The following is a 26,073-nucleotide window of genomic DNA, read 5'->3' as shown; positions in this document are numbered from 1 at the left end:
GGCAAGTTCTTCCTCCTTGCTGCCTTCATGCCAGAACACGACTCATGCAAGGTTAGTTCTCTTGGTTGTTTATGGTTAGTTTTTGTATAAATGAAGGGTTTTTCAAATTTTCATTTTTTTCCCTGTGCTTAAAACTCATTAAAAAAAAGTGTTTACAGCGAGCGGTTCATAAGGCTGTAGCGTGAACTCTTGCAATGTTAGTTTTCTCTGTTCAAGGTTTTCTCAGTGTTATTCAATCTTTTTACATTTAGTTCACTATTACACTGTGCATTCTATGGTATAATTAACTATTTTTGTGCAAAATATATTTACATACAGTGGTAAGGTATGGAATGGATTAATTGTATTTACATACAACCCTATGGGGGAATTTATTTTGGGTCATGACCAAATCGGGTGTGGAATGAATTACGGTCGTGACCCGAGGTTCCACTGTAATTGTATTCTTATTTTTAAATGAGTTTCTTAAGTCAATGGTGGGTACTGAACCAGTAATCATGTGATTGACAACATACTGTAAGCATTATTTTCATATGATGAAACTGGTAGGAAACAAATGGAGTTTTTAGAAAATCAGCATTACTTTCATTCATCACATGTAACTGATTTAGCTATTAAAAATACAATACATATTGCAATCAAACAAACAACTGTTTTGAATGCAAGCCACTTCATCTCAAACTGATTTTGATGGGATTTTACCCATTAAGTGTTTCTTTGTATTTCTTTCTGGCCTTAATAAAATAATATAGCATTTTGGAATAAAAATGCAAAAAAGCAAGCCAAAACTTGAAGCTAAAATAGCAAATATCTCTACAGCTACTGTATACTTTCCTGGTGAACTAATATAAGCTGGAATAAAAGTGATCCAAACAGCACAGAAAATCAGGATGCTAAATGTAATGAATTTTGCCTCATTAAAATTGTCTGGAAGTTTACGTGCCAAAAATGCAAGAATAAAGCACAAACAAGCAAGAATACCTATATAGCCCAAAACGGCATAAAAAGCTGTTGGGGAACCAAGATTACATTCTAATATGATAGTCTCTGTAGAATGTCTCATGATTTTATTGGGAAACGGAGGAGATGTAAGCAGCCAAAGTAGACATATTAAGATTTGTATGAGTGTGAAACTGCATACACTTAGCCTTTGCTGCATTACACCAAACCATTTCATAATATTATTACCTGGTATTGTAGCCCTGAATGCCATCAACACCACTATTGTTTTCCCCAGAACACAAGAAATACACATGACAAAAGTAATTCCGAAAGCTGTATGCCGTAACATACAGGACCACTCAGAGGGCTCACCAATGAAAGTGAGAGAACAAAGAAAACACAAAGTCAGAGAAAAGAGAAGGAGGAAGCTTAGTTCTGAATTATTTGCTCTAACAATAGGGGTTTCCCTGTTTAGATAGAAAACTAATGTTATGAGCAATGTTAAAAAAGCACCAAAAAGTGATAACACAACTAGTAATAATCCCATAATTTCTTGAAATGACAAGAATTCAATATCCTTTAAGATACATTCATCTTTTTGTTTATTTGATTTATATTCCAGTGGGCATTTCAGACAATCAGAAGAATCTGTTGAAAGAAATCAAATAATAGATGTGAATTTTTTGCATCTTTTTTAGTTTAAATGATTAAATTATATTCTTAAATGCTTAAAGCAAAAAGGCTTCTACTCGAGACTCTACAACCAAAATAGAGAGCATATAGAATACATAGAAAGTTATTCACACCCACATATGCGCTCAATGCAGATTATAATTAATAATCAGATAAGTGAGAGCTCTGTAGTGAATGCACCTGTTGTGTTGCTGATTTCCCCTTCAGTGCAAGGTAAACAGTCATAACAGCAAACTGGCCTTCCTTTCTGAACAGCCTTGCGAGTTCCAGGTTGACAACTCTCGCTACACACTGACCGAGGCACCTGAAATACAATGTACCAAACTATATGCTATAATATACCAAAACTCTAAATATGCTGGATGGTTAAGAATATGCTTTTGTATGAAGGGTATGGGCAGTTTGGCTAAAAAGCAAACCAAAATTGCCAAAATGTGTCTAAAATTTATCACAAAGCATATCTCTACAGAAATACACTACACGATATTTTTTCTTATTATTCACCTTGTTTTCTTTTCCAGCCCACACAATGGAGTCATAATTCATCTTAAACTGTTGGCCTGCAGAAAGAAAGGCAAAATATCCACCAACAGTTACAATATCTATCGTGCCATCTTTATTGGGCTGCCAATTCACCACATCGTACGTTCTGACTCTTGATGCTGGATCCCCATTTTCATCAAAATAAAAATTTTCTTCATTGTTTGTAAAATTAACTTTCTTCAGAGAGTTCAGAACCTTAAAGAAAAGAAGTTAATTATGGATTAAATTAATTCACACACAATGACGGTGAATCCCCCTTTTAAGAATCAAACAAAACACAACCGTCAACATTCAGTTTTGTCAAACCAAAATACAAGACAGATATAAGAAAAGTATGCTACCTGCCATGGTTCAATGTTCATCCTATTGACACACATCTTATTGCTGCTGGTCACTTTAGTATCTTTACATTGCAAAAGATCATGTAGTGCATAGGCAACTGCATACACAGCTTTATACACATTATTTGACTTCCCAAGATTTGATGTATCAGTATATTGATTAATTATTCCTGTGAAATCCTCATAACCTGAGCATTGTGGCAAAACTGATACATTATCTTGCTTAGTCAATGTGCAGTTGAAAAGAAGCTCCCAATATTTGACCATACCAGCATTGCCAGGAGTGCCTGAGGGTCGGACATTTAATAAAAAATTTTTCAAACCGGGTATAACAGCATTGCTAATGGCCATCCCAATTGCTCCACTCATAACTTTGTAATATTGTGCAAATGAAGGGTTTTGAACTGAAATCCAAGACTCTGTGCCAATCCACTGAAATCCAGTAATATTTTGAATGTACAGCTCTTTTAACAGGATTTCGAAATCACTTGAAGACATAAAGGCAATAATGACCTTTGAGGAAGATATTTTCATAGTATTCACAATTCTCAGAAATTTTTCCCTTGGCAGGGTTCGAAAGATGGCTTCTGAATATTCAATACAGACACCTTCTTGCTGGGCAATTTGCAAAAACATTGCCATTCCATAGTTTCCGTAGTCATTGTCGCTTCTAACTGCTCCTACCCATGTCCAACCAAAGTGTTTCACAAGCTGGACTAGAGCTCTACTTTGATAAAAATCACTTGGGATTGTTCTGAAGAAAGTAGGAAACAAGTTTTTATTGCTGAGGCAAGCACAGCTGGAAGAATGACTAATCTGTGCAGAAGAAATACATAACCAAATATGAAAAAAAGATCAAATGGAGATGCACACTGTGCTTCCACCCTGAGATATAATAAAACAAAATTTATATCATACACATTGTGCATTCAAGCTTATGTATTTGTCTTATTACAATCTCTGATGCCGGATGGAGTATTTCAATGCAATTATTGAACAGTTTCTTCACATTTAATATCTCAGAGTTCATAATGCCATCAATTTTAAATAGTACAATATAATAACAGATTGATTCATTTGCAAATATGAACTAGGGTCACATTCAATTAGAACACATTTGAACAGCACTCTCCACTTGAGATTCTAGACTGATATAGCATTTAATAATGTTAATAATTCGGACATTTTGCAGTGTGAGGGACAACTGCCAAAAGACAGAGTATAACTGCTTCAACAAAGATACCATGCTTTCAGTTCTAACTATTTACCAACTGTTTTTGGAACAATAACAATAGAAAGCAGGTACTGACCACTGGTATGTTAAAAGGTCCAAGAGTGGTTGCAATTCCCACAGTTGGCGAGGAACTGGTCTGGCCAATAATTGCAAGAACATTAGGTGGTTTGACACAGGACATGTCATTGAGGCGTCCATCTTCTTTCCTGCTCACTAATGCCATTGCTGACTTAAGAGCCAAACGAATATCTCGGCAGGCATCATAAATCATATAGCCCAGGCTCACACCAGGCAGTATGTCAGTTCTGTTATTTATTTCTTCAACTGCAAAAATCATTGTCTGAGCACATTGAAGTTCCCTAAAATTCAGACTGGGAGAAAGTTGATTAGAGTTACGGTTTGTCCATATTCTGTATTTGATAGACTTGTCCCAACATATCATATTCAGTATAGACAACTCTAAATGAATTGCAAATTCTCATGTAAAACTATATAGCTGGTAAATATAGTAAATTAATAACTGTAAATTGCTTCCTATCAGAAAAGTATTTTTAGTAATCTAGAAAACCATAAACATTATTGCCAATTACGAACATATTGACAGTAACAGAAACATTTATTTTGTAAAGAGAAAGAAGTCAGAATCTTGATTTAAAAAATCATGGAACATACATGCCATTCATGTTTAAGTAGCTTTTTTAATATATGACTTGCATGAGATACTTAACTGTATTTGCCACACAAAAACAACTTGTGTTTTACTGAACAAACCAACCATCCTTGCTATTAACTATTAATAAAGATGGACTAATAGATGAAGTAGATCATAAAACATAAGTCATAATTAATTTTTCAAACCTTTGCAGCAGAGCGAAATCAGAGGTTTAACATGTAAAAAAGTTAACAGAACAAGAACACATTTTCTGTGCATAATAGGAAAATAAAGCTTATTCATTGTATTAACAAAAGACTTTGTTCTTAGCGCATTAATCTTTTTGAAATATCCCAAAGTGGGCAAATATTCACAAAAAGTCATTTAGGATAAAAAGTGTATATTGAGTTTTTAATTACTGTTCTTTAACATACCTCTTGCATTTGAATTCTGCAGGCAAACTTGTAAATGCAAGACTAGCATCTACAGGGCTGTCATTCAAAGAAAAGATCCCTCCAATTATGATGTCTCCATCTTTTGAAAACAAAGGGAGCTCATTTTTACTCCACAGTTTGCAAAAGGGATCTTCTGCTTTAGTTAAGAGAGCCATTAGTGATGCCACCAGTAGCAACATTTCTGTCAACTTGCTTACAATGCACAGCAGCCTTCAGAATTTATATTATATGTTTACTAAAAAACAAATAATCTTTTCATTGAAGCGTCAATTCTCTAAGGTCTACTGAATGCATTAATTTTGCCAAGGAGAACAAAAACATCTTGAGCATTTACATACGGGGTGTTGCAGCCACAGTCTCCTGCATTTTTTTTTTTGTCTTTTCAGTGGCTAATACTTTTAAAGTAAACATGCACCATGTCAAAGTCTAACAAATAAATAAACTTGTTTACTTTTAGTAATTTTCCACTATTTATCTATTATCGGAAGGCATGTTTAGTTGCCATGGAATAATAATTAAGCAGAGACATACTAGAAAGTCAATCCATCTGATTGCTTCAAAGGAATAAAATGAGGAAAAAAGCTAAATACCTGAGCAGCATGTTTTCTTTAGTAACAAGAGTTACAAGTAAGTCAGTACTTTGCTTTAACTAGTTATCCTTTGTTTACTGTAAAATCAGCATTTTATAATACACTATGCACATATTTGGTAAACCGCTTTATGCAAGATGACATACAAGATTAGGATTTGTTACTGTTTAACATTTGAGGCACAGGCATGTTATGTAATCTCTCTCCAGATCACACAGTGAGACAAATTTAATTTAAAATGCCACCACAAGAATAAATTCCAGAATTAGGAACTGTGACCATTTAGCTAGGGGTGATATGGTGGTGCAGTGGTAGCAATGCTGATTCATAACAAGGAGACCAACAATCATGGGTGCTCCCTGCTTCAATTTCGTTGTTCCTTTGTAAAAGTGACAATGACAATAAAGATCTATCTATCTATCTATCTGCATGGAGTTAACATGTTCTACCCATTTCCGTGTGGCTTTCCTCCAACAGTCAAAGACATGCAGGTTAGGTGAGCTGGCACTACTTAATTGGTCTAGTGTGTGTGTGTTATGGATGGGCGCCCTGTCAATTGCCTGTCCGCTTTTATATTTTCCATCTTTGAATGCAACTCTCTAAGTGTGCGCCTTTATTCCTCCTCGTGCATCTCAAACTCACACTTCCTCTTTCATAGTATCACCAAAGCTAAACTGAACAATCACACCAAAACCAAAGCGATTAGTCAGATTGTCCCGTGGGGCTGGACCTTAGTGTTTTATTATATAAAAGATAGATTTCCAGATCATACCTAACTGGAAAATGGGGAAAAGTTTTGAGTTACTTAATCTGACATTTGACAATTATAAATGACTAGTTGTTACCCAGATTTGTCTGGGAAATTTCTTAAAAGACAGTGGACCTCAGTTATAGTGCTGAGGCTACTTTTTTGTATATAGTATTGTAATATTTTTTTCACCATGGATTCACTGGAGTACCTTACTCTTGAATATGCTACATGATATTGACAATTGAGAAAATCTTTTCATTCAGTTCTTGCTTCTTTTAACTTTGGCTAATTTGCATTTGTTTACATCATTCACTTATTTTGCGTTTTCCATCACTTCTACGTTCAAGCTTCAATTTTTCAGTGTTATGCAGAGAATAATATGTGTCAAAAGATTTTCAGTACAACATCACACCACAGTGTTACTCAGAGTAATGCTCACGCATTGATGCTCTTCAGCAGGAAGTTTACAACATAAATTACACAAATTCACAACCTTCTCAGTTTTTTTTACCTGTTACAGGTCTGTTACACTCAATCCAGTAAACGTTCAAATATAGGATGTTAAAAAAATATCAACAGACAGTACATCGCATGTATTATCTTAATCTGAGGAAGAAAACACTTGCAAAGTGAATAAAGTTTTTTGACTATTAGCAAAACAGATATATGTGTATATATGTGTATACATTTCAGTATGCAGTGTAAGCATTTCAGTATTTGATGTACTATATGTACTGTGATTTGGAATTAAGGGTATTAATAAATCAAAGCAGGCTTTCTGAATCCTTCTTGGTGTTATGCATTGTGTACAGTGTCCATCACCTCTCTCACTTCTGAGCTGCACTTGTGTTGTCAGCTGCTATCATTGTCCTGGGGAATCCAGCTCCTCCTGTATTTCTCTCTCCCTCCCTGGCAGCTGAATTTATTAAGGTGTATTTCACACTGAGTGTGTATCCACATCTTGCTTCAACTTCAGTGATTCTTCATTACTCCACGTCATAGGTCACACAATGTACCATCCTGTTTCTCTTCCCTTTTCAAAACATCCCCACTTATTCATTCATCCGTCCACGCTATTGGCAAGTGGTGCTGTTGTGCTGGCAGTGTTCAACTGGCAACCTGTCTCTGCTGAGCAGAAAAAAAACAGGGTGCCTTAAAATAGCAAACTCACCATAGTACTATAATTGAAAAGTATTAGAAAAAGTGTTACCATTATTTTTTATAATGTCACCAAATTACAATGAAATCATTGAAAGCATATTTAAAATTTTGGGGTATTTTTTTTTTTGTTGTTCTTTACCACTAAATACTGATATACTGAAATTTACTATCTTAGTGGATACCTAGTGCCCTAGAAGTACTACTTGTCAAATTTCTATTTTTTTTTTGTTAAACAGAAAAACAGTGTTGTATTGAATAGTGACTAAATGAGTCAACTTTCCATTTTATGTAGGTATACATATATATATATATATATATATATATATATATATATATTGTGAGGTTTCTGAACTCTTTTTGGACCCCCCCCCACCCGGGACGACATGCTGATTTCCGCGTCTGTGGAGGACCGCTTGTCTGTCGCCAAGGCAACTGGATGTTTGTTGTGCAGCACCATAGTGCTGCAGAAACAAATATGAGCTGATCGTGGTCACGCTATAAGCGCCTGTCACTGATGGGTGATGCAAGGGACATTATAGATGCAGGGAATAGTATAACTTTGCCATTGACCTGGCCCCAACTATGACCGTTTGCTGTGTCTGTGTCTAGGAGAGTGGTAGCTCCCACTGCAATAAATAATCCTGCTGTTCCTGTTTCAAGTTGAATAAAGTTGGTTTTGTTAAAGTATTGAGACTTTGGGATGCAAGACAACAACTCACGTGTCACATGGTACCAAAAGTGGGGTCTTGCACCAATGGAAGCCCAAGAGGCATATGATATCCCATTACCAGCAAAGCAAAATGAGGCTCCTGTGGGCGGTCCAGTCTTCACACTCCCCAGGGATGTGCTGGTGAAGACAGCTCCCTGGGATAACCCACAGTGTTTCCTGTTCTGCTTCGAGCACACGGCAACACTGATGTGCTGGGACAGGGGAGCCTGGGCAGCTATTGTGGCCAAATTTTACAGGTCGTGCAAAACCTCCCTCCCAAAAGACTCGATGATTATGACTTTCTGAAGCAACAGTTCCTACTCCGTACAGCACTAAGCCCCGTGGTCAAGGAGTGCCAGCTTTGTCTGTGGCATATTGAGCTGGACTGCCCTATATAAAGACAGATCTAGGACTGATTTACAGCTGGATCTGTGGAGAGACTTTCAAGCACATTGTAGAGAAGCTCGCTATTGATGTAGTCCTGTGGGGACAGATGGAAGACTTTGTGATGAAATGCTATGGAACAATGTCATCTTGCTGCTAGACCTGACCCAGAGACTGGAGGGCACACAAGCCACCTGGAAACAATGCGGCCACCCAGGCTTGACCCCAACTTCAATCCAACCGGCACAGATTTCTAGGGTCACCAGTGCCACGGGTGGAAGATGCCATCATAGGAAGCACATAGTGAGGACTGAACGCATCTGCTTTTGCTGTGATCAACCTGAACATCTGACTCGGGTGTTCCCTCTCACACCTGTGCAAACCATGACCATGTCTGGCCCAGGTATGTGGCTCACAAGTTTCCCCCAAGATATTAAAGGAGGACAATTTTAAGGTCTCTATTACGTTGGCCAAATGGGAATTCTTGGATTCTGGTAGGGACCTCTACGTAGTCCGCCGTGACTTGCTCCGGCAGACCCCTTATAAGACCACAGACAAAATTAACATTTACTGTGTCCATGGGGGCATTAAAACATATGAGACTATATTACACCGTCTGACATTTAAAGGGAAGAACTTTAAGGTTTGCACTGCTATATCAGACACCTCACTCTTAATAGGAGAAAGGAATGCTCTCTTCCCATGGGTCTTGGCCGCCTGCAGAGTGCTTTCCCCGTAGTCGATAAAGAGGGGCTCACTGCAAACAATGTCAGTTAAAGAACCGGGTTTGAAATTGTTCAGTGAAATTGCCCAGTGAGATGGGGGACTAATCCTCAAGTGAAGACCTGGGACAGCTGGAAGACCTTTACGCACCGTCACTTGTACCAACAGCCTCCCCAGACCAGACACTCAATGTGGACCCGGACAGAAATGAAATAGCAGTAGGAGCTGAGTGCGATGCTGCATTGGACAAGGAGGAAGCGGAGGCTGTCATCCAGACAGCGTTTTCTCACCTGCAACAAGCCAATAGCAACTTGGATTTTGCTTTCAGACAAGCCTACATTGCAAATGACTCTTACTATCTAGAGAGAGAGGACCCAAACTTTAAAACACCACATTTTTTAATTAAGGATGGTTTTCTGTATTGGGTGATTTCTGTTTACATAGGGAGAAGAGGGGATTGGGAGAAGATTTAAAAAATTACTAAAAAATTACTCATAGTTATGTTTTGGGGGGGGTCATCTTGGTGCAGAAAAGATAAGGGAACGCATTTTTAAACGCTATTATGAGGTGAATATGGGTCAGGATATGGAGCAATTTTGTAAGGCCTGTCCCGGTTTCTGCTCACAGACCTGCCAGGGCACCCCTTGTACTGATACCTATTTTAGATGTCCCCTTTGAGAGGGTGGGATTAGATATTGTTGGCCTGCTTCCCAGGAGTAAAAGTGGTTTTCAGTATATGCTTGTGTTAGTTGATTATGCCACAAGATACCCAGATGTGGCTGTGCTGCGGTGGGCAGATGCCCGATCTATTGCAAAAGTGCTTTCAGCAATGTTCACGCATATTGGTATCCCTTGCAAGATTTTAACTGATCAAGGCACGCCCTTTATGTCTCGCATCATGAAGCAACTATGCAAAGGTTTTACAATTATGCAGTTACACTCCACAATTTATCATCCACAGACAAATGACCTGAATGAACGATTTAATAAAATCCTAAAACAGACGATTCACCAGGTAGCTCATGCCAACCTGACCTCCTATGATATGGTAGTACCTTTCCTCCTGTTTGCTGTCCGAGAGTCTTCTGCAAGCTTCTGCCGGTTTGAGTCCTTTCAAGCTATTATTTGGTTGCTGACTGCACAGGGTGTTAGACATTTTTTGAGAAGAATGGACGGGAACTCGCGAGACACCCTGCAGGAAGAGATTTGTTGATCGAGTCATTTCGCTGCAAGAACAGATTTCCAGATTGTCCTCTTTTGTTTTGGAACATCAGCAGTATGAACAGGAGGGCTCAAAAACATAGTTTAAAAAGGGAGATCATGTACTGGTGTTGATCCCGTCTGATCCACATAAATTTCAGGCTGAATGGCAGGGGCCAGTATTAATGGAAGAGCGTATGTCCCCAGTAAATTATAAAGTCAGGATTCCCAGGCGACAGAAACTGGTATAGACTTTGCATATTAGCGTTTTAAAGGAGTGGCACGACCATCACAAAGTCCTGGTCACGTCCGCAGTGGTCCCCCAGTTTATCTGACATGCAGAAAGCAGAATTGCTGTCACTGATCGAGAGGAACTCCGATGTCTTTTCACCCATGCCTGGTCAGACAGTCATTGCAGAACACAAGATTATAACTCCTCCCGGTGTTAATGTGCAGGTGCCCCCATATTACCTGCCAGAGGCAAACGAGGAAGGTGATACATGAAGAAGTACTGCTCCAATTAGGCATGATTCGTCCGAGCAAAACCGAGTGGTGAAGTCCTATTGTACTTGTGTCAAAACCTGACATTTCGGTTCAGTTCTGTATTGATTTTAGGTGTTTGGGTAAGATTTCCAAGTTTGACGCATACCAGATGGCCTGTGTAGAGGAGCTGTTGGAGAAGCTTGGGCAGACCTTGTATATTTCTACCCTAGACCTCACGAAGAGTTACGGGCAGAAACAAAAACATCAAAAAGTTATCAAAAATAGGAAGAGGAAAAATATTAACAAGAAGTCAAAGATGTTAAAATGCTAAAAATTATAATGTTTACTGCTTGTCAGTATATAGGAATGTTTGCTTTTAACTAAGACTGGTAGTTGAGAACATTATTAAAAATGGCTAGAATATACTAAAATCATTGACTAGTGAATCTTTCTCAATTTTATCAAATAAAAAATCAAATCAAAAAGTTTTTTTTTCCATTAGTTGGAGTGGTGAAGTTAAGAATCCATCAACTTTGCTGAATGAGATATCAAGTGAAAGTTATCAGGTTAAGAATACTCATTAAATAAAGGTGTCGACTCTGATATCATCCCAAAAAGAAGCATTAAAGGTGAAATTCTTGATGCTCTTCACATTTTTGAGATATATTTATTACAATAAAAAGAAACTAGAGTTAATATATTTTATCACAGATTCTCAGCACTATTTTTCCTGAGGTAAGTATACATTCCTGTTCACCTTCCTATTCAGAGCAACTGTTTTGTGTGGAGTTGGTAATTACTGTAACAAACTACAAGGATGAGTAGGATAACCAAAAACTTCGTCACTGAGAATTCCAAATGTCCTATGTTTTGTAACCTAAAGTCAAAAAGAAATAGTAAACATCATCAGCAAGTACTTAAAAAACTGAGAGGACTGTATTAATACTTCTGCGGTGGGTTGGCACCCCGCCCGGGATTGGTTCCTGCCTTGTGCCCTGTGTTGGCTGGGATTGGCTCCAGCAGACCCCTGTGACCCTGTGTTCGGATTCAGCGGGTTGGAAAATGGATGGATGGATGGATGTATTAATACTTTAAGAGGATTTTTTTTTTTTAAACAATCTGTAATCTTGAATGCTGCAAAAAATATGAATGGCTTTTAAAGTGTTGTGTTAGTGATTTTGTAGAGTATGACACCCAACAGCCTTAGCCCTAGGTTCAAAATGGCAGTGCCCATCAGAAAACAAAATGGCAACATGGTAGACCTGAAACACAATGTTAATAAAACTCATCACTACTCCACAGACAAGATAGCATAAAAATAATATTACGAAAAAATATATTTGCCAGCCCCCTGCAACTTTGCCTTAGGATTAAGCAGGTTTATAATATGTTATGGCATAGTGTTCCCTGAACATATAAACATCAAAAAATGTTATTTGAGTGAGAGAGAAAAAAATAATTGTGTGAAAAATTGCCAGTTACCTAATCCCTAACAGATGGAGTTTTTAGGTGAATAAGGAAGTAAAGTAGCAGAAGATCAAGCATGTGTCATACAAGGTGTTTAGCACAACACTGGCTTTCTATTAAAATGGTTTGAAAATATGTGTTTCTGGGGTTTAAAATAAAATGAAAACCATAAGTGTTTACAGTTTCCATTGGCCCATTTATGGTAACTGTGATACATTGAAATTATCTTGCTAGTTGTCTGGAACCTCCATGTAATCTTAGACTGCATGGTTTAATCTTTTTGTTTCTCCAATTCTGTCTCTCTTTTTCTCTTTGCCTCTTTCATATAGAAAACAGTAGTATTTTGTTAAATTACACAAATATGAATTTCACAGATCATAATTCTCCTACTCAGGATATGAAATCTCTCAAACGGGATTGAGCATGGACAAATCAAAAGTTCAGGCTATGCGGTCTTGGAAAATCTCAAAATTTTTAAAACAGCTGCAATGACTTAGTGAATTTTCTAAACTGTTAAAAAAAACTATAAACATTTTGGCAACATGATAAGTCCAATTGCTTCTCTAGTTAAGAAATTGTCCCAAAAATGTTTATATGAATCTGAAGACTCAGAAATCTTTTGATACCTTGAAAGAAACTTTATAATAATTTTATGCCACTCAGAAATGGATCGCTTATTTAAAGTAGAGGTTGATGCTGTCAGCCTAGGTGTAGGAGCAGTCTTTTTCAGCAGTTTTCAGACACAAGAATATTACACTGAAAAGAATTATAACATAGGAAATTGAGAACTTTTGGAAATTAAATTAGCAGTATATGAATGGCATCATTGGCTGTACTGGGCAGAGCATCCTTTTTTGATCTTCCCTGATCATAAAAATGTAATACATTTAAAAGTTAATAAATGATTAAATGCAACTAAACCACTCAGGACAAATTTATAGCAGGAACCTAATATAATTTTGAAAGTTCATACAGCTCTGGCTTCTCATTCTATCCCACCAAATGTTCCCAACAGATTATTTTATGTCCCTCAGATGGTTAGTTCTTGCTCGCAGTCATAATAATTGAACTGAATTTAATTCAGACATAGCATACACCATAGAACTAATCAGATGTTACCTTTGGGGGGGAAATGCTGTATGAATTTTTATGTTCAAATCAATGAGCCTTCCAGTAGAGCCAAATCTAAACAAAGACTTTGCCATCCACCAGAAAACCTTAGGAGGTGTTATTGGTGGATTTTTGTTATCCTGAGAAGGAGGAAATCAGTAACACTATCACTCTTGAAATTGTCAAATCGTTTTTCTAAAAGTGCATATTTCATTCCATTAAAGAAATTACTGACAGCAAAAGAACAGGTAAATATCTTAATTAAGGAGGTTTTCAGACTTTATTTTTTTTCCCAAAAACCATACATTTTATCACAGGTCCTACATTTGTCAAGATGTTGTCAGTTTTTTGTGCTATGATTGTTACAAGAGAGAACTTGACATCTGGTTATCACCAGCCAGTAAAGTCAAAATTGAACATTTGAAGTTGCATTGTTGAAGCTTCATTGTCAAAATGGAAATCAATTTTACCATTGCCTGAGATTTCTATAAATATTTGGCACAACTCATCCATTAAGATCTTATCCTTTAAAGGATAAATTTGGTATATTTCAAGCTAAAGTTATATCTTCACAATCATTGTATGTATTAATTTGACAAATAAAATTGTGTAGTATTTTTTTCAATTTTAAAAGTACCTTGTCTGCACTACAAAAAACGCATATTCAAAAACTAGACAAAAAACTTTAAAAGGGAGTCATTTTGCTTTTATTTAGCAAAAAAAGATGTCAATGGGATAAGCACATTTTACTTGATAAGATTTCTTAAAGTAAGCTAAATAATCGTATATACAATTTTTTTGATAAGTCAATAAGAAGGAAAACAACATTTAACATTATTATATAAATAGTTTTTCACTTGCTTAGACTTCATTTTTGCAGTGTGTTCTTGCAGCTTACAATGGGACTATAAGGTACCAGGGTTCATAGGTGAATGAAAAAGCCTTAAAACTTACCACTTAAAAAATACATCCACTTTAAAGTAGCAAATATTTCTATTTGAGAAAACTGTTGCACTAGATTGAGGTTTGTTCTGTATTTGCATTACCTTGTCAGTGCCTAGGCATTTAGAGTGAACTGTGCCAAAGCGTAACTGTAACACTACTCGGACTATGTTATGGAAAAGTAATGTAACTTAAGCACAGAATACAAATTCAGTTTAATATAGACATAAAAGTCTAGGATTGTAATGCCACAGAGCAAAACATTTGTCTGCATGTGTGATGAAATGTTTCTAGACATTTTGTGATTTTTTTTTTTTCATTTGAATTACACTTTTAGGCAAAGTGGACATTGTTTAGTAGAACAAAAAAGTGACAGTAAAGTGCAATATAACACAGTCTAATTTTTACAAATTTAATGAGAAATATTATACAGTATGAAAATGTAATGTTATGTTACTATTTTGCAATAATCACTAGAAATGCAGTAAAAAAATAATCACAGCATTGGAGAATGACAACATGTTGCATTTTGAGTAGTACAAGCATGTAAGAATTTTTGACAACAGTGTTTCTTTAGCTTCTGTTAAAGCAATAAATAAATCCTCAAGGCCTGCATGCAGGAAACAAGAAACGGAGCAAGCAGTACTTGTTGCACTCGCTGCAGCTTTCAAAAAGAAGCAAGTACTGGAGCCTGGACCCTGTTTGGCTTGACCTGTGATAGCATAGCACATCACAACAAAAAATGGCAAAGTGATCTCACTCATATCTAAGCTTTGCAAAAACAAAATACCAGAATCAAAAACATTGGTGCTTTCAAACAAATATAAATATTTTAGGACTTTCGGTTTTGACTTTGGGAAAGTTTTTTTTTGTTAGCATGAATTTAAAATTGTTTTTGTTTTAATTTTTAGAAATTCTAATTGCTAGTTAACACAATAAACCTTTTTCCAGTTCCATTGCTATTTGCTGAAGTGACAATTTGGTTACTAAACAATCTCAGTAATCAAACTACAATGCAGGAATCTTCACAAGGGCTTTATTGTACCCAAAGCATCACTTCAGGTTTGAGCATCAAAAACGGTTCCCGTACATGCTAATGCAGATGCTCTGGCTTATGCTTCCATCTTCATAGAAGTGACTGTTCTGATGTCTTCATGGGAATCAAAGGGAACACAGGAAAGCGTGACATCTTAGATTGTAGCTCTTAGAGGAGTTAATGTGTCTGTTTATCTTAACTTAGCTCCAATGTCTCAAAAGAAATCAAAGACTGACCCAAGAAGTGCTTCTTAACACTTTCTAAATTGATTTTAATAAGCTGTTCCAAAATTGTTTTTAGGTTTGATTACTTGTGCCACTGAAACTCAGCACTAGTCACATCAAAAATAAAATCCCATTTTTGACATTTTTTTTACAGTTTGTGGAGTGGACTTGTGCAAATGTGTCTACAGGGAATTTGAAAAGCCTGCCTCATTATACATTGCAGTTGGACTGCCCCAGAAATGTTTGGTACAGAAAGCTAATTTGTTTTTGTTGTGAGTTCTCGTACATGGTGTTAAGTTAAACAATGAACAGAATGAGTTTCAGTATACTGTATATGCAATTTTTCATGTGATGGATTGGCATCTTGTTAAATGCAGAATCCACAGATATGAAAATAGATGCTTGGATGTTGCATATTTCTGATTACGTGGCTTTGAAATACAAAGTGCACACATTGAATGATTTCCTTGATATAAAAATCCTTTATCTTACATCTGTTTTATTAATATTGTAGACAACAATGCTGTAATTTACACCTTTCCACATATTAAACATAAATATTGTAAAAAGGAAAATTATGAACATTGCCATTAATTTACCAGTAAGATTATCTTTAACAGAATTCCTTTTCAATAATTTGTAAAACAAGTGGATATTCTGTATTAAAGTGATTTTGATGCCATTTTACCCATTAAATGTTTCTTAGTATTTTGTTCTGGTTTAAATAAAATAACAAAGCACTTTGGGATAAAAATGCAGAAAAGCAAACCAAAACTGGAGGCTAAAATTGCAAATATCTCTACTGCCACTGTATATTTCCCAGGAGAGCTAATGTACGCCGGTATAAAAGTGATCCACACGGCGCAAAATATCAGGATGCTGAATGTGATGAATTTTGCTTCATTGAAATTGTCTGGCAGTTTTCGAGCCAGGAAAGCAAGAACAAAGCATAATGCAGCAAGCAGTCCTATGTATCCTAGAACTGCGTAAAATGCTGTTGTTGATCCAAGGTCACATTCTAATATGATTATTTCTGAGTAGTGCTTTAAGTTTCTGTTGGGAAATGGAGGGGATATCAATAGCCAAAAAAGACATATTACTACCTGAATGAATGTCAAAGTGCAAACACTTAATCGCTGCTGCATGGCTCCAAACCACTTCATGACGTTATTACCTGGCAGAGTGGCCCTAAAGGCCATTAAAACCACAATAGTTTTTCCAAGAACACACGATATGCATAAAACAAAAGTGATGCCAAAAGCTGTATGGCGCAGCATACAAGACCACTCTGTGGGCCGACCAATGAAAGTAAGAGAACACAGGAAGCAAAGTGTTAATGAAAAGAGGAGAAGAAAACTTAATTCCGAGTTATTTGCTCTAACAATTGGTGTGTCTCTCCTAAAGTAAAAGACAAATGCAATAGCAATTGTAAGAAAGGCTCCCAGCAATGCTAATGTAACAAGCAATATCCCCATGTTTTCTTCAAATGACAAGAATTCAATATTCTTTAAAATGCACTGGTCTTTTTGTTTATTTGCTTTGTACTCCAATGGACACTTCAAACAATCAGTAGAATCTGAAACAAAAATGTGAACACTTTTTTTATTTTCATGGATTTAAAACGTACATCAAGTTTAATTCATTTTAGTTGGTCAAGTGCAACCAAAAATGAGAACTGAAAAATGAGAACAAATAGAAGATTGTACACATTGAATTAATTTCACTCAATGAAGTGGATTTAAAGTTATAAATGCCACATTCAGAACCTTGCGTAACACCCTGTTGACTTTTCGGTTCATTTAATATTTTTTACATTTTAAAATTTGAGTTAAAGTTTTTTTAAACCTGTTAATTTAATTTTATAGTCACAGAGTCTCAGCTCAAGGCTGGAATCAACACTGGATAGTGTGTCAGCCTGCTAAAAGATATATGCATGCACACAGACCCAGTTTAGTCAACAATCAATATATGTGCCTGTGAAATGTCGGAGAAAATTACAATACCCAGATGAGTACAGGAGGAATGTACAGACTATACAAGCATTCACAAGTGTTTGATCCAAAGTTGCAAAACTGTGTGTCAAAAGCAGTACCCTGTGTATCATGATGCCACATTGAATGTAATTAATATTATACATATTATTACCGCATAGTATTTTATTCCTCAGAAGTAAGATTTAGCTGCATTTTTTGTACAGTTTATAAAATCAGCAGATTATCTTAACAAAGTGTGAATATGCTGATACCAGTTTGTCAGAAGCAAGCATATTTATAAGACATTTCACCAAACTGTTACCTTCATTTATCTATTTTCAATGTATGGTAATATGCCTAATTGTTCATGTCAAATATTGAACCTTAAAACAGAATTTAGGAAAAGCTGTTTCTACTTAAAAGTGTTGAAACTCAGTGCTTTAACATCACTGAATTTTGAGTTCTAACAGTTTAGTGGAAATGTTCTTTCATAATGTCTAAAGGTTCTATAGATTTTGCACTACAATACTTCAATACTACAGAGAGTGGTAACAGCTATACTTATATTTTGATTTGTTTTCTGCGTTCACATTTATTTTAACACACCTGTTGAGTTGCTAATTTCCCCTTCAGCACATGGTATGCAGTCAAAGCAACAAGCAGGCTGGCCTTTACGAACTGCTTTTCGAGTGCCGGGTTGACAGCTTTCACTGCACACTGACTTGGGGACCTTAAATACAATGGATAATGTTGTTGGAAATCTGCTCAATATATTTTAATTTTTTTATTAGAAGAAAGAAAAGAAGATTGTTTTTAATAGTGATGGTGCAAAAACAGCCAGTTGATCTTTTTTTCTCTACTTTATAGTGCCTGGTGATATCAGGTATAAATAACATAAATAATGCAAACTTTTAACAAAACTGTTATTTAGAATATGATCTCACAAAACACCACTTTTCAGGTAAACTTCATCAACACTTGTAACATTTTTGAGAAAATCTTTACCATGTATCATATATATAGTAAAATGCATTTATTTTGTGACTAGAGACCTAGTGTACAGTAATTTGAATTATTTTACAGATGCTTTTCACCTGCTTTGTTGTCCCAGCCCAAACAATGCTGTCATAATCAAAAATGAATTGTTGTCGATATGACAAAAATGCATAATGTGCTCCAACCGTTACAAATTCTATCATGCCTTCTTTATTTAGCTGCCAGTTTATTAAGTCGTATGTTTTGCCTTTTGATGCAGGATCACCATTTTCATCAAAGTAAAAGTTATCCCCATCATTTGTTGTGAAGCTCACATTTTTCAGATAATATAACGCCTATAAGAAAAAAGAACAATTCTTAAGTTCAGTTCATGTTGAAGAAATATGTTAAATTCATACTGTAGTGTTTAATGGAGACTTTATATTGCCCACAATGAGTAATTGTGGGTCTGTGCAGGAGTGTACCCTCCCTGCAATGGACTGGCAAACCATTTTGTTTTAGTGCTACCCAGATACGTTCCACCCCCAGTGATTTTAAACAAATTTAATAGGATTGATGTGGTATATGTGAATATAGTGTAGTGAAAAGCAAATAGCTTGAAACCAACTGAAAACTGAAATGCACAATTCAGGGATACATATAGTTTACCTGTTGTGGTTCAATCATCATGTTTTCAGAACATGGTTTGTTAGTAAGTGTTGTTTTCAAACGTTGACATCCCAGTAGGTTATGTAGGGCATATGCTACAGCATAGGTGGCTTTATAAGCATTACTACAAAAACCATTATTTGACAAATCTGTGTATGGAGTGTTCACTTCTTTTAAATCTTCTGATTCTTTACATTTAGGAATCATGACTACATTATCTTGTTTAGAAAGGGTGCAGTTGAAAAGAAATTCCCAGAATTCATTCATGCCAGTATTCCCAGGAATATCTGATGGACGAACATTTACTAAAAAATCTTTCAAACCAGATATAAGTGAACCTCTAAGTGATGTTCCTATAGCACCATTCAAAAGTTTATAGTATTTCATATATGATGGATTTCTGGCTGATATCCATGACTCTGTACCAATCCATTGATATCCTGTAACATTTTGGCTGAATAGTTCATTAAGAAGATATTCTAAATCACTGAAAGAAACAAAAGCTACAATCACTTTCGAAGTTGATCTTTTTATGATATCTACAATTTTAAGAAATTTCTGTCTTGGGTAAGTTCTGTAAACAGCTTCTGAGTACTCAATACAAATTCCCTCTTGCTGTGCCATCTGCAGAAATGTGGCCATGCCATAGTTGCCATAATCTGTATCACTTCTCAAAGCACCAACCCATGTCCAACCAAAATGTTTTACAAGCTGCACCAGCGCTTTGCTTTGATAATAATCACTTGGTATAGTCCTGAAGAAAGTGGGATAGAGATTTTTATTGCTAAGGCAGGCACAGCTGGCACCATGACTGATCTGCGCGAAAAAATAAAGCAAAGTAAAAAGAGTGGAAATGTGTTATTTACAAGTTATCATTATGGTATAATGTAAATCTGTAGCTCCTGCTTTTTAATAATATTCCAAATGTATTTTCACACATGCATAACAAAATAACATTTTTCTTAAAAACAAAATTCATAATATTATAAAATAAAATGGGCTCTTTAATGGTATACTAATTATACAGCCTGCTAGGTTAATTCTAAAAGCAAGGAGCTCTTTAATGGTAAATGGTTTTGTCATATCTTGCCATCTAAATATATTTTTATAAAGTTGTAGGGCATTTAGAAGGAAGCTGAAATCTCACATGCATTCAGTGTCAATGTTATATTAAGCTAGTTTGTTTTGGTGAGGTTCATGTTCATAACAAGCTGACAACAGCAGTTCAGACTTTCATATCGCCAAACATAGTCTCCAGTTCTTCTCAATAAATTCTTTGAGTGACTGAGAGACCCCTTTAATGTGTCCTGGCTCTGTCTCAGTGGACTGTGATCAGTAAACCTCATGTGGCGATGCCCAGGGGTGTTTATGTTGATAAATGCAATAGAGGGACACACACCATGGGAAAACAAAAGGAAGCTAAAAATGAAATGTCTTGCATCATCTAATATGTGTTTGCACCATAACATGCAAGTTGTTTCACTGAATCACTATGCATTAGATTTCATAACTGCTGTCATTTGCATGCTCTTCTTTACTTTTAACTTAAAAACAATTGAATATTATTGATTCATTTGTGACTTTATACATTAATGAGGGTCTGGAGTCTTTTCTTAACTTTCTTTACTTTATTTCTGTACATTTTTTCAGTACAGTTTCCTTCTACACAAAAAATTCACATTAATCTGTAACTCAAATGTGATCACACATAGTTGTGCAAGGACAGGCATTGTCACGCAGAATAGGTTTTTTTTTTGCTTCTTTTGACCTAAGTAATAAAAAATCCTGGTTTGAAAAATGAGTTAATAAATAGATAGATAGATAGATAGATAGATAGGTAGAATTTACTTTAATGCCTTTGATATGAAGAAATTGGATTTATTAATCAATATTTAAATATAAATATTTTAACATTCTTACCGCAGGTATATTAAATGGACCAAGAGCTGTTGTGAATACTATAACCGGAGATGAGTTTGGCTGTCCAATAATAGCAAGAACGTTAGAAGGCTTAGCACAGGGCTTGTTGTCACTTTGTCCTTCTTCTAAACCACTCACTAAAGCCATTGCCATTTTAAGAGCCAACCGAACATCTCTGCAGGAATCATAAATCTTGTAGCCTAGGGTTACCCCTGGCAATATGTCTGTCTGATTGTTAATTTGTTCAATTGCAAAAATCATACTTTGTGCACACTGAAGTTCTCTGAAGTTTAGTCTGTAAAACATGTTAAAATTAGTAGTTTTGCTAAATGCAAAGCAAAAATGACATTTTTAAACAGTATGCATTAAAGAAGGAATATATATACATTTACTCATTTAATAGACTTTTATTAAATATATATAAGATACATAATTTTGAATTAGGCATATAAGCAATAATATACGAATGTGGCAGACTCATTAGGTTAGGTTTAGGTTTATTTGTCATATATTGTCAGTCAGTATTGTGTGCAGGTACAGTTTGTGTGTGAGTAGTGCAATGTTGATGTAATGCAATGTAGGTGTAATGTAAGTGTATGTAAGTTATATTATATTATATTAGTCATTAGAGTTTACAAACACAATTCTAATGAAATTACTGTATGTGGATGTTCAGGTGGTCGTCAGCTTACAACCTATGGGTCTTATGACCATTTGACTTACGACTACTACAACATTTTTGCCACACCAGCTCCATATGCCGTGACTCATTCATCTTGATCTCAGTTTATTACCTGCAGCAGTTTAGACTACATTAAGTGAAGTACATTTATCTTACAATTGCAGGAAATAAGACAATTTATCTCAAGACAAAAATGAAGGTGATCAAGCAGTATGAGGGAAGAAAGAAAGCAAATGCGATCACATGTGAGTTTACCCTATCCCATTATAACACTGTGTTTGCTGCAGCACTCAAACTCTGCCAGTACAATTCCTCCTCTCACAGCTAACACAATGAACACTGGAAGAACCTCATGCTGATAACGTAATGTAACACAGACAAAGAAGATGTTTGTGAATCTGTTAAAGGTTCGGCACTCGTGCGAGCAACAATAATAATTTACACAAAAAAAAGATTGAAAATCCACACAATGTGCTAAGAATGATGATAAAAAGGATATAAAATAAGCAACATGACTTAAGGGACTTATTATACAGTATTATACAGTGTTATACATAATATGTATATGCCAGTCCATCTTATGTAACCATAGTTTTAACTTGACAACTACCTGTAATGCAGAAATTTTTATCAAGCATTCTTCTAGTTGTACAAGTTGTTTTTACACATTTCACTTAGAGATTTTTTATAATAAAAATTAGTTCTGAACAGAAAGCTAAAATGTTCAATGATATCTATTGCAAATAAAGGTATGAATACATGGGTTAACTTACGTTTTGCATTTTGATTCTTCTGGAATTTCTATGTATGTAAGATTGACATCTATGGGACTATCATGCAAGGAAAATATTCCACCAATGATTAAATCTCCATCTTTCGAAAAAGCTGGCAGTTCTGTTTTTTTCCACTTTTTACAGAAAGGCTCTTGTGCCTTTGATGAAAATGCAATTAAGACTACAAATGCTAATAACATTTTTATGTGAGCCTTGACTCTAAGTTACTCTGTTTATATATGGATTTTGTTTTGCACAGCAGATTTTCTTTTCATCATACTATGTAAAAACTAACATTTCTTTTCATTGAAGCATTAATTCCCCTGGTAAATTAGGATGTCAAATCTTTGGAGATCATAACCAGATGCTATTTAATTTACTTTGTTTATTTAAAAATATCTGTGGTAATATAAGTGGTAACCACATGTTTTCAAGAGATATTTCAGTATGAACTTGATCAATTGGCAATGTAGTTGCTAGTAGATAATGTCATTTTCACCAATGAATTTGAAATATATTGAAATATCAAATGCTATATGATAATGAAATAGCCTGCTTTAAAATAAAATATACAAAAAGGCTTTCTGCAAGTTACCTGTTGCCACGTTAAGTTACAGTGCCACAGAAAACACCACAAAGAAAAGGCTGCACAAATCTGTATCAGTGCAAATGAACTTAATTATTGGCTATATTGAAGTTCAGCTGGGTTTGTGCTTAAGGTCTGTAGTATAGAAAGCCTCACATTAAGCCAATGATGGTTTAAACACGCTTTGCACAGAATGAGTTGGGTGCAAATGATAGTCAATTGTTGTAAAGAAGATTAATAGATTTCCTGAACTATTACTCATAGTTTTGGAGAAATAGACATATCTCAAGACCAAACAAAATTATTATATTTATTAATGTAATCCTTTAGCATTTCATAGTAAATTGTTAATTTAATTTTTCTCCATTTACACTCAGTCGTATGCCATTCCCTTTTTTAGTTTTCAAACTGCTTAAGTCTTCCAGGATATTATAGCTGTTTTTGATTTTTTTCATGTTTTTCAGGGGATACTACTGTACATTGGCCATTGCCTCAAGTTTTGCATTAAAAGTGTTGACCTTAGGATTAATGTTGCTGGATATATTAAAGTAGATACCTCAGTAAGGCTGATTGTTTATAATGTTAGAAAAGGAAGATGTAGATGTGGTATATAAAAAATGGCTCTTAAAAATGTGCTTCTCTTTAGTCCTAATAAACAACATTGTTACATTAGAGAAAATATAGTTCATCATTTCCCCCGGGGATAAATAAAGTTCTATCTATCTATCTATCTATCTATCTATCTATCTATCTATCTATCTATCTATCTATCTATCTATCTATCTACAGTGGTGTGAAAAACTATTTGCCCCCTTCCTGATTTCTTATTCTTTTGCATGTTTGTCACACAAAATGTTTCTGATCATCAAACACATTTAACCATTAGTCAAATATAACACAAGTAAACACAAAATGCAGTTTTTAAATGATGGTTTTTATTATTTAGGGAGAACAAAAAATCCAAACCTACATGGCCCTGTGTGAAAAACTAATTGCCCCCTTGTTAAAAAATAACCTAACTGTGGTGTATCACACCTGAGTTCAATTTCCGTAGCCACCCCCAGGCCTGATTACTGCCACACCTGTTTCAATCAAGAAATCACTTAAATAGGAGCTGCCTGACACAGAGAAGTAGACCAAAAGCACCTCAAAAGCTAGACATCATGCCAAGATCCAAAGAAATTCAGGAACAAATGAGAACACAAGTAATTGAGATCTATCAGTCTGGTAAAGGTTATAAAGCCATTTCTAAAGCTTTGGGACTCCAGCGAACCACAGTGAGAGCCATTATCCACAAATGGCAAAAAACATGGAACAGTGGTGAACCTTCCCAGGAGTGGCCGGCCGACCAAAATTACCCCAAGAGCGCAGAGACGACTCATCCGAGAGGTCACAAAAGACCCCAGGACAACGTCTAAAGAACTGCAGGCCTCACTTGCCTCAATTAAGGTCAGTGTTCACGACTCCACCATAAGAAAGAGACTGGGCAAAAACGGCCTGCTTGGCAGATGTCCAAGACGCAAACCACTGTTAAGCAAAAAGAACATTAGGGCTCGTCTCAATTTTGCTAAGAAACATCTCAATGATTGCCAAGACTTTTGGGAAAATACCTTGTGGCTGATGAGACAAAAGTTGAACTTTTTGGAAGGCAAATGTCCCGTTACATCTGGCGTAAAAGGAACACAGCATTTCAGAAAAAGAACATCATACCAACAGTAAAATATGGTGGTGGTAGTGTGATGGTCTGGGGTTGTTTTGCTGCTTCAGGACCTGGAAGGCTTGCTGTGATAGATGGAACCATGAATTCTACTGTCTACCAAAAAATCCTGAAGGAGAATGTCCGGCCATCTGTTTGTCAACTCAAGCTGAAGCGATCTTGGGTGCTGCAACAGGACAATGACCCAAAACACACCAGCAAATCCACCTCTGAATGGCTGAAGAAAAACAAACTGAAGACTTTGGAGTGGCCTAGTCAAAGTCCTGACCTGAATCCAATTGAGATGCTAAGGCATGACCTTAAAAAGGCGGTTCATGCTAGAAAACCCTCAAATAAAGCTGAATTACAACAATTTTGCAAAGATGAGTGGGCCAAAATTCCTCCAGAGCGCTGTAAAAGACTCATTGCAAGTTATCGCAAACGCTCGATTGCAGTTGTTGCTGCTAAGGGTGGCCCAACCAGTTATTAGTTACTTTTTCACACAGGGCCATGTAGGTTTGGATTTTTTTTTCTCCCTAAATAATAAAAACCACCATTTACAAACTGCATTTTGTGTTTACTTGTGTTATATTTGACTAATGGTTAAATGTGTTTGATGATCAGAAACATTTTGTGTGACAAACATGCAAAAGAATAAGAAATCAGGAAGGGGGCAAATAGTTTTTCACACCACTGTATCTATCTATCTATCTATCTATCTATCTATCTATCTATCTATCTATCTATCTATCTATCTATCTATCTATCTATCTACTGTAAATTCAAAAGCTTTTAAAAGATCCATAAATTTTGTAGCTTTTGCATCTATGATCTACATGAAAGTTGAAACCACCTGCTATTAGGAAATTGTCATATATAGTTATTATAACAGACAAAAATTCAAGAATTCATTCATAAATGAGGCATTATAATTTACTGGTCAATAAACAGATAGAAAAAGGGAATATCATAGTTCTTTAAAAGCAACAGCAAGATACTCAAAAGATGTAAAACTGTTGAGGCTTGCTTTGTTTCAGTTTACATGGCTCAAGAAAAAAAAATTGCTAAGCCACCACATTTTCTCCTTCACAAACTGACTGAGTAAAATTAAAGTTTGGCAGTGCTGCCACAGCATATACTGCTGATCCATCACTACAGA

At 35.7% G+C, this 26,073-nt stretch overlaps 2 protein-coding genes across 2 annotated transcripts; both read right to left on the bottom strand.

Moving 5' to 3' along the window:
• Nucleotides 1-531: 531 nt before the first annotated feature.
• On the bottom strand, nt 532-10,400 carry LOC114669584 (extracellular calcium-sensing receptor-like). The gene is made up of 7 exons (XM_028825769.2): nt 10,234-10,400; nt 4,840-5,070; nt 3,830-4,112; nt 2,520-3,335; nt 2,140-2,373; nt 1,816-1,939; nt 532-1,590 (listed from the first exon to the last, which is right to left on the bottom strand). Exons 1-7 carry the CDS (start codon nt 10,398-10,400, stop codon nt 677-679), a joined length of 2,769 nt encoding a protein of 922 aa, XP_028681602.2. The 3' UTR covers nt 532-676.
• A 5,902-nt stretch (nt 10,401-16,302) lies between these two features.
• LOC114669617 (extracellular calcium-sensing receptor-like) lies at nt 16,303-22,819 on the bottom strand. Its single transcript, XM_028825797.2, has 6 exons — nt 22,633-22,819; nt 21,178-21,472; nt 19,258-20,073; nt 18,708-18,944; nt 18,220-18,343; nt 16,303-17,216 (listed from the first exon to the last, which is right to left on the bottom strand). The coding sequence occupies exons 2-6, from the start codon at nt 21,436-21,438 to the stop codon at nt 16,303-16,305; spliced, it is 2,352 nt and encodes a 783-aa protein (XP_028681630.2). The 5' UTR covers nt 21,439-21,472; nt 22,633-22,819.
• Nucleotides 22,820-26,073: the final 3,254 nt, after the last annotated feature.

Source organism: Erpetoichthys calabaricus, chromosome 2 (genome assembly GCF_900747795.2).
Source record: "Erpetoichthys calabaricus chromosome 2, fErpCal1.3, whole genome shotgun sequence".
NCBI classification, from domain to species: Eukaryota; Metazoa; Chordata; class Cladistia; order Polypteriformes; family Polypteridae; genus Erpetoichthys; species Erpetoichthys calabaricus.
Note: the sequence above shows the minus strand (reverse complement) of the source record. Positions and strands in the feature narration are given on the sequence as shown.

Coding starts and splice junctions, on each gene's coding strand:
- LOC114669584 (XM_028825769.2), bottom strand. CDS start 10,400: ATGACTCGATCAACAAATCTCTTCCTGCAGGGTGTCTCGCGAGTTCCC. Junction 4,113..4,839: donor GCAGAATTCAAATGCAAGAG/GTATGTTAAAGA, acceptor TCTGAATTTTAG/GGAACTTCAATGTGCTCAGA. Junction 3,336..3,829: donor GACCTTTTAACATACCAGTG/GTCAGTACCTGC, acceptor TCTTCTGCACAG/ATTAGTCATTCTTCCAGCTG.
- LOC114669617 (XM_028825797.2), bottom strand. CDS start 21,438: ATGATTTTTGCAATTGAACAAATTAACAATCAGACAGACATATTGCCA. Junction 18,344..18,707: donor GGGCTGGGACAACAAAGCAG/GTGAAAAGCATC, acceptor ATTGTATTTAAG/GTCCCCAAGTCAGTGTGCAG. Junction 17,217..18,219: donor GGAAATTAGCAACTCAACAG/GTGTGTTAAAAT, acceptor TTTTTGTTTCAG/ATTCTACTGATTGTTTGAAG.